Raw genomic sequence first — 18,711 nt, 5'->3', positions numbered from 1 at the left:
ACGAATGTGAAAGATAAGATCAGAGTTAAGTTTGAGTTTTTGTGTCTTAGTATTAAAGCCTTAACCTGGACGGTTGAGAACCACAAGCCCTTCCTGAAGGAGCTGCATTTCATAGCTCTTTTGAGAATGATCGTAGAGTTTTAGCCTAGAAGGGACCTTAGACATGTTAACGTGATCCCTTCATTTTACAAATGAGGAAGCTGCCCCTGAGAGATTTACAAGTGCAAGCAGCAGAGCTGGGCTTCAAGCATCTTCTGACCCCAAATCTATGGCTTTCCCCCACTCACTACACTACTAAGTTTAAGTGGTAACTTTCATCTTGGTTGTGATGATTTGCTTCATGAAAATATTGGCAGAGATATAACATCCACAAAATTCTTACCTTAGGAAATTCAAATATAAATTGGCTTACTATTTCAATGTAGGGCAGAGAAGCTAGATTTGCTAGGTAGGCCTTTGCACACTGGGCCGCAGTTCTGGTAAATGGAGTAACTAATGATTTCTCCAGGGCTCTGTCAGCCTGAGCACTGAATGATTTTGTGAATAGTTGTAGGCTGTGGCTAATTAATTAATAATGGTTGTAGGCTGTGGCTAATGACCAGGCCTTCTAAGAGAAATCCTTTTTTGTTCTTTTTTTACTTCTGGGTTGATGTGAGGTCACTAACAGTTGATAAATCTCCAGTCAGTGCTACAAACACCTCCAGGAAGTGAAAGGGAGAGAGTGGAGGTGACTGAATAGGGAGAGTGCAGGTGACGGTCAGAATTGTGTTTTAGAAAGATTAATCATTTAATAGCTGAGAGGAGAGTGGACCAGGGTGGAAGAGACTTGAGAAGGGAGCTGGGGGCTGTTTTCCATTTTTGGTAGTCCTATAGATCAATACATTCTCATGGTGAAAACTCCCTCCATCATCCAGATCAATATTCCTTTGTGAGTGACAGTCATAGAGAGTAGGCCGTGGCCCATGTGGGTCGACTTGCCTATCCATTACAACTAGTGAGTTCTTCCTGACCTTAACTCCAGCTCTCTGATGGCTGGTTGTGCTGTGGGGGACAGAACCCAGATTTTTATTCAGAGAATCCGAGTCCAAACGCCGACTCTCCAACTTACAACTTACTGTGACATAAGGCAACTTACTTAAACTGGGTCCCTGTTTGCTCAATTATATACCACGACATTTAGATAAAGTATTCCCCCGTGGTCCTATTCTGATCTTCTCTGGGGAAACATTGTATGGGTACAAACACGGACCAATTTTAACTGTTTTCAAAAGAAAATTGGGGTAGGAACATCAAGAGGGATTTTTGAAAAATAGTGCTCAATGTTAAACCCTCTGGGATACAGATTATAAGGCTTTATTCATCTGTACTTACAAATAGCTTAACCCTAATGATTGCATGGGTGCTGATGTCTTCCTGAGCATAATTATCGGTTGCATAAGTATATGTCTTCCATTTAAAAGGAGAGGAAGCCATTGATAGATATAAATTCAGGGAAGAACAGACTGCAATCACCACAGACTAGTGACCCCAGCACCTCATTTTCCTATCTTGCAGACCTGAAATCCCTAGAATATGAAATGGGAAGCAGCTGAAAGGAGCTGAGCTCTTCCTATCTCTGCTCCTCTGCCCCTTGTTGTGGGTCAGTGGTCTTTGCTGAAGGAGGAGAGTGTTTTGGTTTCCTCTTAGCTTTGGGGATGGGAGGACTGAAAATCGGCACTTGAACCTGAAGCAGGCCACCTGTTGTCTTGGGAATCAAGCTGCACAGTCAGTTCATGAGTACACATAATTAAACAGTAAAATGGGACAATTTTGCTACTGTCATTGGCCCCAGCTGGGTACCCAGCCACATCCTGGCCCAAGGATGTGGTCCACCCATTTCTCTGGTTATTGCTTAGAGTTAAAAATGAGTAGAAAGCTTTTTTTACTGCTCTAGGGTAGAAGTCATGTCTTCTTGGCTTCAGTGCAGGAATTTTTCAGAGGGTCTCTTTCCTGATAATGGGAAGATTGATGAGAAACATTCCATCCCATGTTTAGCACTTCATTTTATTGTACCAAGAAATCCTCTAGGCCCCAAATAAGGGGAAGGGAAGGAGCCCAGCTGCCTGGCCCACCGGGATAACAACAGAGAAAACAAATGGATACTCTTCTACATGATTTTCACTGGAATCTTCATTTACAACTAGTTATTGCATCTGCCGTAAATGGATAAAATAAAAATCTGGGGAACAATAGAAATAATTGGATGTCTTTTAATGCAAACTAAAGCCCAATCTGAAGAATGCCTTCTGGTGCCCTGGCAAACAGGAGCAAATATGTTTGTTTAATCAAGCAATTACAGAATACTTTGGTTTTTAAGCACCCACATTATTAATGCTGTGCTTTTAAACACACATGCTCTAGATTCAATTAAGATCCTTGGGCATTCGCTTGTCTGGCTCAGTGTGATGTGAATCAGCTCAAGTGTAGTACTATAAAGCACTCCTTAATCTTAACGTCTCCCAACAGAGTCACAAAGGCCAGTGATGTTTTTTAAAAATGGAAACGGGCTTTCAGGGCCAAGCTAAATTAAGAAGCTATATGTTACTCCTTGCTTCTCTCTTTCAGCTTCCTCATCACTCTCTCACTGCAGGTCAATCTGCTTTTTACAGTCAATTAATGTACCTCAAGATTTTTTTCTCCCAGGATCTCTGAAGAATTTAAGGACACGATGTTGTCCATTCCTCCCATTCTTTCAAAAAAAGGACTGGTCCTTACCTTTAGCCCCACTTTTCAGATGAGGCCCTAAAGCATTAATCACCATGATCCACAGAGGGAGAGAAATTATGTCTAGATCAGCCAGTGTTTGGGTAGAAGGACACATTCTGCCCTCTCTTACGTGGGAGTTAGTTTCCTCAGCCATGGGTTTGTTGATGCTATTCACAAACTTGTTCACGTGCTCAAAGTGCTTTGTCATCTCTGTTGCTAAAACCATGTCAATGATTGCCTGGCGTAGTGTTCGATAGTGGGTCCTGAAGAAACAAGAAATAGAGGCACATTTATACTGTTTCCAGAATTTAGCCAGCTTGCACTCCCTCCCCACCCTCCGTACCCAACTTCCTATTATGCAGATCCTTTTTTTTTTTCAGGCTAAGAATTTAAAGTGAAAAAGAGATTTAAAAAAGGAAAAGGACCTATATGTACAAAATCATTTATAGCAGCTCTTTTCTCAAAGCAAAGAATCAGAAATTCAGAGGACTCATTATTAGGGAATGGCTGAATAAGTTGTGGTATGTAATCATGATGGAATATTATTGTATTGTGGGAAATGATAAACAAGATGCTCTCAGAAAAACCCGACAAGTCCTCCATGAAATCAACTGAAATGAAATGTACTGAGTACAGAGTAATAGCAATATCGTGGGGTGATCAGCTGTGAATGACTTTGCTATTCTCAGCAATGTAATGATCCAAGATTACTCTGAAGAACTTGTGATGAAAAATGTTCTGCATATCCAGAGACATATGTCTGATTATGTATGAATACAGATTGAAGCATACTTTTTAAATTTTATTTTTTCTTGAGGAATTTTATTTAAGAGGGGAGATCTGTGTTTTCACATGACATGAAAATGTTTTGCAAAACTTCTCAATGGGAGAGAAAGAAAGAGTCTGGAATTCAAAGGTTTAAAAACAAATGTAAAAAGCTTTTGCATGTAACTGGGGAAAATATAAAAAGTTAAATGAAAACAAAAGTGTTGAAGGTGAGTCTTATAATTAGAATCTAAATCACAAAGAAGCATTGGTTTGTTACTCCTTCTGATTAAGAGAGAACTGGAAAATCTGATGGTATTATTTTCAGTGAAAATTTCCTGCCTTGACATTTTTCATTCTCACATAAAACCACAGTAAAGGTTGGAGGAGAGGGTGACATCTTTCCCTGTCTCCTTCCCCTCTTCATGCAAGAAGGTATCTGATAGTATATAATATTAGCTAAGGAATCACATCAAGAATCATCATGCTCTCTTGTTATGCTGGTATTCAGGAGCAGAAAAAAGAAGTAAAGGCATTTTAGATTAACTTAGCTAAATTTTCAAGTACCAGTAACATGCCCTATATCACAGGGTATGTGAAAAAGATGTTCTGAAAGTTTAGAGATCTTCATATTATCTATTATAATCATAATTAATAATCACATACTACATTAGTTATAATGTTACATGTATTGATATTAAAGAATGGAGCTAAGCCAAAGTTGGAAGAAATGGATCCCCAAGTTTATGGGAAGATTATGAATTGTGAAGACATTTGCCAGAGACAAAATCATCGTATTATAAATTGAGCTATAAAACAGCCAAAATTCGGTTCTCTTATTATTACTAAACAGTAAAACAATACCTAGATCTTCTAGAGCAAGATCTAAGAGGAGGTTCAGTGGAAAACCCATATTGGAATGGTCTCTTGAGGAATGGGGGATGGATTTTCACCTATGACTATGGCAAGAATTTTTCCATTCAAGTCCGTAGAATCTGACATTTCCTTTAGAAGTCAATTCAAATACCACCTCTCCCATGAGGCCTTCCCTGATGCCCTTAGCTACTAGTACCAATCTCACCAAAATAATTATATATATTCTGTATATATTTTGCATATGCTTTTTAAAAAATAAATTTTCATGAGCACACTGTCTTTCCCTTATAGAATGTAAGCTTCTTAAAGGCAGGATTGTTTCATTTTTGCCTTTGTATCCCCAGCACCTTATTCAGTTGTTGGCACATTGTAGGGACTTAATAAATGCGTGTTGACTGATTGATTAGGATATTTCAACAAAGGACATCAAACCAAGTTGGAAAAATTCAACCCTGAATTTGTGGAAAAATTATGATTTATAGAGAATCTGTAAAATTAGAGGCAAAACCAACACATTATACTTTGAGATATGGTCCTATAACCTAAATATAGAAAGATTAGAAGGACTGCTGCATCTCAGAGCAGTAATCTTGAGACATCAATTACTTTTACTCTATGTGGGGATATGTGGCACCAATAATATTAAGGCTGTGATCAGAGGAATGGCAAATTATTCTCTTGGGAAGACCACTGGGCTAAGTAGTTTAGAGATCTGGATACTAATCCTAATTATTCTACTACCTTGCTGTGTAACTATGTAAGCCTTAAAACTGACCCAGAATTCAACTCTGTCTTCTGAAAAATGGGAGTGATAATATCTCTTCTTTATCAGTCAGGGTTTTTTTTTTAAACATTTTTGGAAGGATCAAAAATATATTAAAAAATTAAAGTCGTTCACATCTGATAGTATTTTACAGTTTACAAAGAGCTTGTAAATTCATATTATATGAAGAATAGGCCAGGAGGTCCAAGAAGACTTGGAGATATTTAAGCTAGACATGATTACTGATAAAGAACTGCTTCATGAAGAAGGGATTAAATTTATTCTTGGAGCCAGGGGTCAGAAATAGAACCAGTGAGTGGAAGTGCCAAGGAGACAGATTTCGGGTTTATAAGAAGGAACTTCTTAACAATTTAGAACTATTAAAAATAATATCTTAAGAGGATGGTCAATGATTACTCCCTCAGAGATACTGTAGGAATTCATGTTGCAGGTTGGACTAGATGGTCCATATGTCCTTTGATCCAGAGATAGAGATATATTTTCAGATGTGGCTAATATATGGATTTGTTTTTCTTGACTGTACTTATTATGAGGAAGACCATTTATTTTGAAAACTGTAGTAATGGGGATAGTGATAGCAATTCCAAAATAAACAAACAAAAAGAATGTGAATAAAATATTTAAAAATATATAGAAGAGAATAGAAAAAAGTTCAGAAACAGAAAAAGACAATGATAAGCAGGATAGTATAAGAATTATTGTATTAATATATATTAAAACTGCAAATAATATTTTTGGTTACAATTCTCTGCTCTTTGTATTTGAAGAAGTTAGTATTTATCAACTTCATAATAATAAAGAAGAAAATTTAAAATAAAAATTCTATAAGCATAATCATAGAAAGCAATATGATAATCACCATCACCAATATTATTTTCACACTCTTTTTTTCTGTTTCTTTTTTGAATTTAATATTTTCCCCAATCACATGTAAAAATAATTTTTAACATTCTTTTTTTTGAATTCCAAATTTTCTTTCTCCTTCCCCTCCCTCCTCATTAAGAAGATAAGCAATTTGATATAGGTTATATATGTGTAGTCATGAAAAGTATATTTTCATATTAATCATTCTGTCTTCATACTGATCCTTTTCAAGGGAACAGGAGGGGGTGATTTTGATTTAGATGAATTGTCTATAGCTTACTCAAACTTCAAATACCTCAAATCTAGATGCAACAAACCTGTCAATGTTCTTGAAAATATTGCATTTGTTGTCCTTGGCTGTGAGCTGGAAAGCCAGGGCAGTGTGATGACTCTCCAAGACAGCTGTGTCATTATAGAGCACAGCTAGCTCACTGCCTGCATTGCACAGGAAAGAGTTGGTCCGTCCGGGATGATCCACATCATGCACAGTAGCTGCTATCAGTGCAGCCACTTCATCCAGGTGGTCCAGGCTTCCCTGGGGGTAAGAAACAGGGTATGATTCACCAAAGCACAAAGCCTATCCCCAGAGGCAGAGAGCACAGAGTTAGCCATGTTGATATTCATTTTTACCTTTTTCCTATGGGGAACAGATCTTCATAGGATTATGAATTGGAAGAGACTGTAGCAAGTCATCTAAATCTAATCCCTTATATTTATAAATAAAGATACAGGTCTAGCAGGGTTAAATAATTTATGTAAGATCACACAGCTAGTAAGTTTGAATCTGGATTTTCTGATCCCTTTACTTGCTAAATCAAACTGTCTCCCAAATCCATGGTGTAAGTTTAGATCTAGTTAAGTATTACCTAAATGCAGATAATCAGTGCTGTGGATTATTTGAAGGAAAAATTTTAAATTCTGGGTCACCTGTTATGTTCTAGAGCAAAGTTTCTTAAAATGAAATGGTATGTCTTGGAACTGAATGTGGAGGTTGCAATAAATTTGTCAACAGTAAAAGGTAGCAAATATTCTACCAAGATTTAATTCTTTATGTAAAAATAATATTGGCGAGGAAATTTGTTTTTGCCTTTAATAAATGGTAAAGTTATATGTATACCAAAAATTGTTTTAAAATAAATTTCTTTATAACTTATCAATAAGTTTGAATTTGTATGTTGATTTTATATAATTCTATATCTGGGGTCATGTGAAAAATTATTTTTTTTTTCCCCCTGAGGCTGGGGTTAAGTGACTTGCCCAGGGTCACACAGCTAGGAAGTGTTAAGTGTCTGAGACCAGATTTGAACTGGGGTCCTCCTGAATTCAAGGCTGGTGCTCTATCCACTGCACCACCTAGCTGCCCCTATGTGAAAAATTCTTGGGTAAAAATGGGTCATGAGTGGAAAAAGTTTTAGACAATGAGCTTGCAATGTGTTTGCTGAATGAATGCATAAGCAAATCCTGTGAGTACTTTGCATGAGCTAACACTTATATGTTTAGGAAACATAAAGCATAATTGGGAAAGCAGTCTCCTGTGAGAGAGTCATCTATGTTGTTCAGTTTCTTCCAAAAGTCGCTTTTGTTCTGACGTATCTTTATTACTGCTGGTCCCCCAGCCAGCAAGATTGAGAGTTCACTGTATTTAAATTTCTTTCTCTCTTTGGCTGAGGAATAACAATTGTATATACAGACCACTTTACCAATACGATTCAGTTAAATAACAGCCATAGCAAATAACAAAACAACACCACAGAAATCATGGTGTTTGCTTCAGCAGGATGGTCAGTCTCACGATCCTGGCAGAAGCTGGAATACTGTAATACTTTTCGTGCTAGCTGTTAGGTCTGGTCTGATTTTCTTGTTTCAGAAACTAAGTTAAAAGAACCAGAGGAAGATCTCCATCAAATTGGGAGGAATCTCTACAAAGGCTTTAGAAGAACGGCATTTCTAGAACGGTCAATGACTGCCAATCATTTCACTGGTGCCATTTTGTAGTCTTAGAGCCAGCCTCAATTCCTCACTGTGCTTTCTGTCTAACAGTTGACAAATCTTATTGATAGACCTCTTCATCTCTTATGTCCCTTCCTATTTTCTCCTCTTCCATCTTCTGTTATCCAGAGAGTATCCAAAGGGATATTTCTGAAGCACAGGTGGAATCATCTCACTCCCCTGCTCAGTCAACTTCAGTGGTATTTGAGGCTATCCAGGGCTGGTACTCTATCCACAGTACTATCTTCCTTCCTTCCTTCCTTCCTTCCTTCCTTCCTTCCTTCCTTCCTTCCTTCCTTCCTTCCTTCCTTCCTTCCTTCCTTCCTCCTTCCTTCCTTCCTCCCTTCCTCCCTTCCTCCCTCCCTCCCTCCCTCCCTCCCTCCCTCCCTCCCTCCCTCCCTTCCTCCCTTCCTCCCTTCCTCCCTCCCTCCCTCCCTCCCTCCCTCCCTCCCTTCCTTCCTTCCTTCCTTCCTTCCTTCCTTCCTTCCTTCCTTCCTTCCTTCCTTCCTTCCTTCCTTCCTTCCTTCCTTCCTTATTTCCTTCTTCCTTCCTTCTTTCTCTGTTTCTTTCTTTCTTTCTTTCTTTCTTTCTTTCTTTCTTTCTTCTTCTTTCTTTCTTTCTTTCTTTCTTTCTTTCTTTCTTTCTTTCTTTCTTTTTTTCTTTCTCTCTTTCTCTCTCTCTTTCTTTCTTTCTTTCTTTCTTTCTTTCTTTCTTTCTTTCTTTCTTTCTTTCTTTCTTTCTTTCTTTCTTTCTTTCTTTCTTTCTTTCTTTCTTTCTTTCTTCCTTCCTTCCTTCCTTCCTTCCTTCTTTCCCTTCTTTATTTCTTCCTTTCTTCTTTCCTTTCCTTTCTTTCTTCCTCCTCCTCCTCCCTTCATCCCTCCCTCCCTTCCTTCCCTTTTCATTTTTTCTTTCTTTCTTTCTCTTTCTTCCCTTCCTTCCTTTCTTTCATTTTGTTTCTTCCTTCTGCCTCCTCCTCTTCCTCCACCTCTCTTCCTCCTCCTTCTTCTTCTTTCTTCTTCTCTCCTCCTCCTCTTCTTTTTTCTCTGTCTCTGTTTCTGTTTCTGTCTCTTTCTCTATCTCTCCTCCCCTCCTTTATTATCTGTCTCTTAAAAATCTTATTCCAACCTCCCTTTCTAGGCTTAACTAATATTAATTAATTAATATTAACTAATTAATTAATATTAATATTAATTAATATTAACTAATTAATTAATATTAATATTAATTAATTAATATTAACTAATATTAGGCTTAACAATATTCCATATTGGTTCAGTGGTTGCTCTTCACATAAAACATTCTATCTTCTCCTGTTTCAGTGAATTTGCAGATGTGAGATACTTCCCATGCCTAAAATCACTCTCTCCTCACCTCCACATCTTAAGAATCCAGTCAGTTTCCTTAAAAGCTCTGCTCAAGTGCTACCTATTAGATGAGACATTTCTTGATTTTCTCAGTTGTTAGCAACTCTCCTGCCCCTTACCTTATCTCTCATACATTCTTATCTTTTATTTGCTTTGTTTATACAGTTAAGTCTTGATTAGTGAAAATTATGAAACTTCTGCAGTGATTATATATATTGGATTCAAAGTTATAATTATGTAAGATATGGTCATTGTAGCACAATGAAAATATAGAATACAAATGTGAATAATGTACTGTTAATGGTTTTGGTATGTAGATTTCTTTACAAATACTATCAACACTACCAGAGTATAAGCCCCTTGAAGATAGGAACTATTTTATTTTTGTTTTTGTACCTCCAATCTCTAGGACAGACACTTAAGTGATTGATGAATGTGTGGTTTATTGATGTGGACAACAATCACAGAATTTGAGAAGAAATAGAGGGATTATGACCTGCATTAGCAGAATTACACTAATAAGATCAGGGACCCATTGAAATACCAGAATAAGTGATATTTATTTCCAATCCTGACAATGTAGAAGTGATTAGTAGATCTCAACAGAAATAGCAACTTGAGAAACTAAAACTTTCTACAGAAGAATATCAGATAGTTAGAATCCTAGAATTTCAAAGCTGGATTGACATGCAGAGGTCAACTCTTGTCCGACTGATAGCCCAGTAGGGAAATCCCCCTACATTTTCTCTGACCATGAATTCATCCATCTCCCACTTGGAATCATTTATTCTCCAATAAAGGATTCTGGGGGACCAAGGATTTTCATATCTTATTTAGCAGAGAACTTCCAGATACTCAGGCTACACTTAGGAAAACCAGTGGCAGAGCTGAGAACATCAAGACTAATCCTTCCAGAGCCATGCTGACTTCAGCCAACTAAGGATACACCCAATTGAGGTGCCAGGGGAGCTCCCACAATGTGCTCGTTCCTTCTTGGCATTTAGGACCAATTTAGTTCTCAACAAAACTCACTTGGATAACTCAGTTGGGAAGCCAGAGTACATTGACAGGTCCATTGTTTTTTCTTTATTAGACACCAACAAGAAACACAATTAAGACAGAACTTTGGTAAAGTTAAACACCAAGCTGGTTGCTCCAGAAATAATAATGCCCAGCTGGTCCTCAGCATACTCTGACACATTTGCTCGTAAGCAGTGGGTAGGAGGTAGGGCAGAAAGGCAGGATTATTTCACCAGCATCTTTAGTGTGTGAAAAGCCATTCTTGGAGCTCTAGTTGGGGGTTGGGGAATGAGGGAGAAAACTCTTAAACTTCTAAGTGGATTCATCCCATGCATGCCCTCGTGATGTAGAAAGCATCAAGGAAGAGGCAGAGCTGGTTCAAGGGTTTTAGACACTGTTCCTTTTCTTCTTTTAAAAGTAGGAAATGGGTTTTGATCACATTGAGAGAAAGCTGGCAAATTTTAACTGTAAAAATAGATTTTTCAGATAACCAATCACTTATTTATATATAAATAGCTATTTTTTATCACTTAGTAAGACAAAACTAAAAACAAACAAAAAAAACCCCCTCCAAATCCTAAAATTGAACAGTTATTTTTATAAATGTATAAGCTGCTGTGTTCTTTTGTTTTGCATTTTGCATGGGGGTGGCAGAAGTCAACAAGGAAGAAATGGCTTGTAAATTCTTGTTGGTTGATAAGTTATGGTAAGGAATGCATATGTAAATTCCTTGAGGGGCAGGCATTATTTAACTTTTATATCTCCAGCTCCTAACATGGTACCTGGCACATAAAAGACATTTGATAAATGCTTATTGATTGTCACAATTCAATGACTTCTGAAAATACTTGAATTTTATTCTCAAACCAGGAAGGTGGGAGAGTTAAATGGTTCCAAGCTTCCAGGTAGGACTCAGAAAAGAGCTTTCTGAGTGTCTCTCTGTCCAATGTTGAAGGAGGCCAGTGTAATTATTTCTCATGCTTCAGAGGAATGATCATGGAGAAGACAAAGGAATAGAGTAATATAGAATAAAGGCCCTGGCCAGGATTTAAGAAATCTGGGTGCATGACTTTGAGAAAATCTACTCATTTTTCTAGGTCTAATTTCCTCATCTATAAAACGAGAGAGTTAAAATATATTATTTCTAATAAATCAAAAAGATTTAGTAAGCACCTACTATGTGTCAGGCATTGTGTTAAGTGCCAGGGACACAAAACGAGGAAAAAAGATAATCCTTATCCTCAATGGACTTTCCAGCTCTACATCCTAATGTATTACAGTCATAGCTTGTGAGAGATTTTTAATTTCTTTGAAAGCACAGGGACAATTTACTTTATGTCACAGATATGTTCCCTTAAAATTATTTGTAAATTATATTTTTGGAAATTATATATACCCTTGAATGCATAGATAAGTTAAAAGAGTATTTCTTATTGAATTTTTCATAAAGCAAACAACTATCTATTCCCCTCTCTTCTTTCCCACTCTCATCTATCTAGTTTGTAAATCTAGATTTTCCTAGCGTGGCTTTGCTTAGAATAAGCTACATCTAAATTATTTCTCAAAGGCTAGTCATGGCTGGTTCTATAGCTCTCCTTACTAGATCAGGGACTGCATTCCAGTTCCATCTGGCAATGTGTGACCTATTTAATCTTTCTCTTTCTGTCTCTGTACTCTCAAAACTTTAGCTCATGAGCCCCCACCTCTCTGCTTAGCCAGAGGAAAAAAAGTAGTTCAAGTCAAAAGCATTTATTAAAATTGCATAATAAAAACAACTGGCAACAACTAAGAGCAAAATATCTCTCCCATAAACCTGAAGGATTCTCTTCTATAAAGACATATCGTGATACTGAGAAGAGTGATGTACTTGGAGAGACACACACAGAAGGAATATATATGGCCAAGATAAAATATACCTCCGAGGCCTTCAGGAAGGGACGGAAGAGAACAAGCATTTATTAGCTAGCTACTAAGTGCCAGGCACTATGGGGAGCACTTTACAAATATCTCGTCTGATTCTCACAATAATCCTGGAAAGTTCTTGCCATTATTGCTCCCATACCTGAGGAAAGCAGTGATTTGGCGTCTTGTCCAGAAAACATTGCTAGTAAGTGTCTCAAGCCATATTTGAACCCAAGTCTTCCTGACCCTAGAGTCTGTCCTGAGGGCAACCTCCCCGTCTCTCCATATGTTGTTACTGATGTCTTTGTGATGCTCTTGGCAGAAAAATGAGGCTTTTCTGGGCCAAGTCCTGGGCAGGGCACCTCATTCCAGTTCTTGGCTGTGATCTCTAGCTTGAAGCTCAGCTGCAATCCTGGCCAAAGATGCTGCTATGTTTTTTAAAAGGACCAGAAACCATATTTAGTGACCAATAGGTACTTGGCTACAATCTCTACTGTCTGAAATCTTAGTCCAGGGTACTTCTATAGTCTTTGGATGAGAATGGAAGCCACACTCTAGGACCAGCAGGGGCTCAGCTGAATGCTCCCACTGCATCCAGGGCCAGCTCCAGTCCTCCCGATCTGTGTCCGCCACTGGACCCAGATGGCTCTGGAGGGGAAGGTGAGACAGGTGACCTAAACATTTAAAGTTTAAACAGCCTTCCTGACCCTTTAGTCTGACTGGAAAGCCCACCTTTGGGCCATCTCCAATCGTCTGGCTCTAAGTCTACCTATTGGACCCCGACAGTTCCAGAAGTGGGAGACCTTGACCTTCTTAAGCTAAAGTCTTCAACAGTTCTCAGTATCACTGGGGCTGCATCCATTCAATGATTAATGCTAGGTTGCAATTGAGGCAAAGAATTTCACCTAGTCAAAAAACAAAACGAACAAACAAACAAAAAAACCAAAAACTAAGTAAATAAATAGAGGAAGGGAAGACCTGGCCAAAGCAGAAATAACTTCTATTTACATTCAATCTGAGTCAATAAGGACTCAAACAATACCATGCAGCTCACATACCATTTTCTGCGGGAAGTCTTTCCTGATTCACTTCCCCTTCCTTCATTTCTCGGTGTATATTTGGATTTATTCACTTTCTATTTTTGATGTACAGATACAGATATAGATTCAATTATAGATAAAGACTTATCTCCTCTTTCAAGTAGGCATTGTTTTATTTTTGGTATTTGTATCTCCAACATCTACTATAGTAGGAGCTTAATAAAGATTGGTTGATTCACTTAGCACGGTGCCTAGTTCAAAGTAGTTTTTAAAAATAAATACTTGCTAATTAAATTGAATTGAAATTATTTCTCCTGAAACTGAACACATTTTATAACTTGGCCTGGTCCCCCAATACCCATATCATATCTGATTAAATTAATGGATTAATTTATGGATGTGTGAAAAAAAGAAATCTGACTTTGCATCAACAAAGCCAACTGAGTTTCTGAGAAAAAAAATCAGGTAAGCCCTATATTAAGTACTACATAGTTACAATCCATCATGGGGAACAAAGGAAGAAAGGAACAGTGAAAAAACAGATCAACAGAATCCATGAAGGTAATCTGGGTTCATAGCAGTTGTTAGGGCCATAAGTGTTACAGGTTTGTAAAAATTTATGAAAGGTACAAAAATGAGGGAAGAACAGTTTTTTTTGGGGGGGTGGTGAATCTATAAGTCTGACAGACATATAAAATAACATAATACATCATATAATAATAGAACATAATATACTATACCATCATATATCATAATATACTATAACAAAATAATATATACATAGATGGGCAATTTCAGTAAAATTCTATCTCCTACTAACTGTTGATAACTGTTATTTAACTTCTCTGCCTCAGTTTACTAGTTCTAAAATGGGAATAATAATAGTACGTACCTTGCAAAGTTTTTGTAAGGATCAAATCAAATATATTTAGTATATGCATTTTACTTTTTAACATTTTTATTTCTAATTTATGAAATAAAACAAGCATTTCTATAACATAGTATAATTTTGAAAAAGATGATTGTAATGAAACTATACTATAAATGAATCTATAAATCTATTATGTACACTTATTCTTCCTTTTAAATAAATAACAAAGTTATAATGTAAATTTCTTTTTTTTTTTCCTCTCTTGACACTTTCACCCTATGGACGGCTACCATTATATATATATATATATATATATATATATATATATGTGTGTGTGTGTATATTCATAAAATCATTCTAAATATACTTCTATTTATCAGTTCTTTCTCTGGATTCAGATGGTATCTTCCTTCATATGTCCTTTCCAGTTAATTTGGGTATTTATAATAGTCAAAATGACTTTGTCATTCAAAGTTGTTCTTAAAACAATATTGCTATTATTGTATACAACATTCTCTTGGTTCTGATTATTTCACTTTTTATTATTCCTAAAAGAATATTTAGCACAGTGTCTGGGACACAATAGGCAATAAATAAATACTTATTCCCTTCCCCCTATTTATATAAGCACAAGTAGCTAATTTAGTAAATTGTTGGCAAAATGAAACAGAGTTAAATTCCCGCTGATAGTAAAATCGTTTCTCTCAGATATAACTGAGGTAGAATATGGGTGTATGTGTATACTTTTTGCATGTGTGTACATATACACACATACACATTCAAACATTTGCACACACATAGTCCAAGTATAACCATGGAGACCAGTCTAAGAAAATTTTACCTTAACTCTTTCTTTTCCAAGGAAAAATGCCGTAGCATGCAGGACATCTGCAGCATGGGTGGAGTTGTGGTAGGAGTTGGATGAGTGGTAATTAGCTTCAATCACCTGCAGCCAGGCCCGGAGAGTGGCTTCCGAACAGTTCAAAAACTCACAGACCCCAAAGCGGGCAAAGACTTTTAACCCCAGGTAAACCAAAGGTCTAGAGAAGTTAGATACCCAAAAAAATAAAAAATAAAAAAAAATTCTGATTCATTTCATTCTTTGCCAAGCTCTTGTTTTTTGTTTTGTTTTGTTTTTTGTTTTTGTTTTTGTCTTTACTGATAAGAGAGGGACAAAGATATTTTTCTATTTCTCCAACAGCCCCACCCACCCCAAGTCATTGCCTAATTTCATATGTCCGGGAGGTGAAAAGCATCTTTGGAAAGTAAAAAGAACTTTCTTGGCTCCTTCCTTAAATCCAGTTCTGATTCCTGGACAGATGCATTATGGCGTCCAAATCAAAACATTACTAGGTTATCTGCCGTTCATCAGAAGCTTAAATAACTGTGACAAATGGCAAGTCTTTGGATTTCTCTCCTTGTTCCCCCCCAATCCATACATCACAGTGTTCCCAAACAAAAGGGAATGACAGATCTAAGATCCTGTATGATTTAGAGTTATCAGAATTCCAAAATTATTTTTCAGCGGCTTTTACAAAATGCCTATGAGCCCCGCCCAGCACTTTTGGAGAGGAATATTCCTTTCACAGGATCCTTGGGCTCCGGAATTATCTGCAGAGGTAATCTCAGCCTTCCCTTGGCTTTCAGAAGGGACCACATGTAGGCCATCTTGTTCAAATCAAAACCTATATTCCTGCTCCTTGAGCCCATAAATTCAGTTAAGTCATTTGTTGCTTTAACAAATTTGGAGCTTAGTTCCATCCTGATATTTATACCTGCCTGGTACATTCCTGGTACACCAGCAGCAATAAGTTATCCTAGGAGATCTTGGAATGACTTTTAGCCACATTACTTCATTCTTGAGTTCCATTCAACCTTATCCCATGCTTGCTCCCTGAGGGCTTTTTCTCCACAAAGGGTCATGCTCCATGACAAAGTCTCTACGCTCACTTTATGTCTCCCTTCAATCTCTGCTGAAAAGGCAAAGGCACTGAGGCTGGAATTCACCTCTTGAACCCCCAAATTTAAAACTAGGGAAACCTGTAGCTCCAGCTCTTGCCCCGGCATGTGCTAAAGGAGCTCAGTACCTTTTATGTGTGACAGCTTCTAATTCAAAGATGTTGAAGTCCCAGCTTTCTTCATTATCCAGTAATTGTGCAATGCTGGGCGGAACATCGTTGATCGTGATTGGCAGTGAGAGATGACTGTGGCTATGGTGCATGTCTGCAGAAACAATTTAAGTGAATTCAGCAAACATATATTAAACATCTACTACCCATCAGGACTAAGCTGGGTGCAGGAATTTACATTTGAAAGGGGGAGAGGTGATGGTAGGGATAACAACATATTCCTAGAAGAGTGATGTAATACACACATACACACATTATATATATATATTAAAGTGATTTTTGAAAAGAGGCAAGAAAATTGAGCATGAGCACCAAAGGTCAATAGAGGTCCTTGTAAGAAGTAGAACTTGAACTAAGTCTTGGGAGAAATTAGTGTTTCCAGGTATGTTGTTCTGTCATTTCAATCATGTCTGACTTTTTGTGACCCCATTTGGGATTTTTTTGGTAAATATATTGGAATGATTTGCCATTTCTCTTTCTAGTCCGTTTACAAACAGAAATTAGTGATTCGCCCAGGGTCATACAGCCAGGAAGAGTCTCAAACCCAACAGAATTCAGATCTTTTTTTTTTTTTTAATTTTTTATTTTATTTTATAATTATAACATTTTTTGACAGTACATATGCATGGGTAGAATTCAGATTTCTTGTCTCCTGACCCAACACACTATGTCCTGCATTACCTAGTTGCTCAGACCTTCAGGTATGGGAGATAGCATAGGAGACAGAATGACACATAGGGGAAAAAGTAAGTAAGTCAGTTTGGCTGGAAACAGTGTATAATGAAGAGTAACGATGAGAAATTAGTCTAGAAAGAGAATTGGAGCCAGATTGCTAAAGGCATGAAATGCTTATCAAGGAAGTATTTTATTCCAGAGGCAACTTCCACTCAAATTTTTTTGAGTAGGGGAATGATATGGTCATATTGATGCTTTAGGAAAATCACTTAGGCAGCTGTGGAGGATGTTTCAGAAAAGGGAAAGACTACAGTCAGAGAAACAGTAAAAATCCTCTGTAACAGTCTAGTTTAAAGATGAACAAGAATCATGACCTTGAGTAGGAATAGATGGGAGTAAAATGAAAAGGAATATTCATTATGGACTTAGAAGCTGATAGAGGGTCTTAGAGTATTTTCTCTCATTTTTATCATCCCTAATATTTTTTAAAAGCCTCTTCAGGATCTCTAAAATAGGAAATTTTAGTTTCAGGAACTCCTTTCCTGTATTATTAAGCGGAGATATTTAGAGCATATAGGTCAGCCTAGCTGACTTATTAAATCCATATAACAAAATAGAAATTTGTCCTTTCTTAGATTTGTAATTTTGACATTTTTCTGATCAATGATTTTAATTAGAAGACCCAGTTACAAACCAAGGACAGAAAGAGATGGTTGACACACATGCTCAAGTGGGATGAATGGATTGTGGGTCAATGAAGTAAAAAGTCAATCTAATTTATTCATTTAAAAAAGTAGGACCCTGACTAATTGATCTATAACAAACTGGAAACTGAACAGAACTTCTTCTTTCCTAATCAGGTGAAGAGTGGAAATATCGGACTTTTTACATAAACTAAATGTTATTGGGACTCATGGGAAAATACCAAAGCACCCGAAAAATATCTGCAGGACTTTAAACATTATTGATGGCACATGTATGTTCCATGAAAATCAACTAGAAAGGGTCAATTCATATTTCTCTGTTAAAAAAATTAATACAAATATAAGACAAGACAAAATAAGTCACCTAGAGTGGATTAGCATATGACCTAAAGAAAGTTGGAAATATCAAGTAAAGTGAGGCAAAAGTTAGATGAAAACTTACTCTTGGAAAACACGTACTCATTCCCTGACAACCTTCTCAAGCCATCCTGGAATAAAGAAAGATTCTGTAAGTAGCAAGAATTTACTGACCAAGTATTCTTGTTATATGCCATTTTTCTTCTAGGTCTCCCCTCTTCCCTCAACACTCCAAGGTAGAGCACTAGAAAGGAGGCTCTTTGGTGTCTGAGAATACCAAGGAATAAGGACTTTTCAAATAAAGTTTATGGTGAATCAGAACAATAGTCACGGGACGGTCTATTGCCCCTGGCCTATTAACCTGAAGAAATTAATTGAAAATAAATGAAATCAAGATGACCATGCAATCAAAAAGTGCCTTGATTTTAATCATTAAAAGTATGAAAGTCCTATATAGCATCTCCTTATCTCTTATTTGTGTTTATAGTTATCCACAAATCCTCCAAAGGACCAGATTTTCAGGTCCTCCTGACTTCAGGACCAGTGCCCTATTTCCTGTCACCTAGCTGCCACATTCATTTTCTAATTAAAAAAATATGTTATGTAATAATGTAAGCAACCTACAT

General features: G+C 37.1%; 1 protein-coding gene across 1 annotated transcript in view; it reads right to left on the bottom strand.

Annotated features, from left to right (window-relative positions):
• PDE8B (phosphodiesterase 8B) overlaps nucleotides 1-18,711 on the bottom strand; it is a 275,081-nt gene that overhangs the window by 14,214 nt on the left and 242,156 nt on the right. Inside the window, exons 15-19 of the mRNA XM_074282330.1 lie at nucleotides 18,171-18,216; nucleotides 16,308-16,443; nucleotides 15,062-15,260; nucleotides 6,352-6,569; nucleotides 2,876-3,008 (exon numbers count right to left, since the gene is read on the bottom strand). Coding sequence (XP_074138431.1) covers nucleotides 2,876-3,008; nucleotides 6,352-6,569; nucleotides 15,062-15,260; nucleotides 16,308-16,443; nucleotides 18,171-18,216 — 732 coding nt within the window. The remainder of the gene's footprint in view (nucleotides 1-2,875; nucleotides 3,009-6,351; nucleotides 6,570-15,061; nucleotides 15,261-16,307; nucleotides 16,444-18,170; nucleotides 18,217-18,711) is intronic.

The sequence above is a fragment of the Sminthopsis crassicaudata genome, chromosome 1 (genome assembly GCF_048593235.1).
Source record: "Sminthopsis crassicaudata isolate SCR6 chromosome 1, ASM4859323v1, whole genome shotgun sequence".
NCBI classification, from domain to species: Eukaryota; Metazoa; Chordata; class Mammalia; order Dasyuromorphia; family Dasyuridae; genus Sminthopsis; species Sminthopsis crassicaudata.
This window is presented reverse-complemented; position numbering and strand designations above follow the sequence as displayed.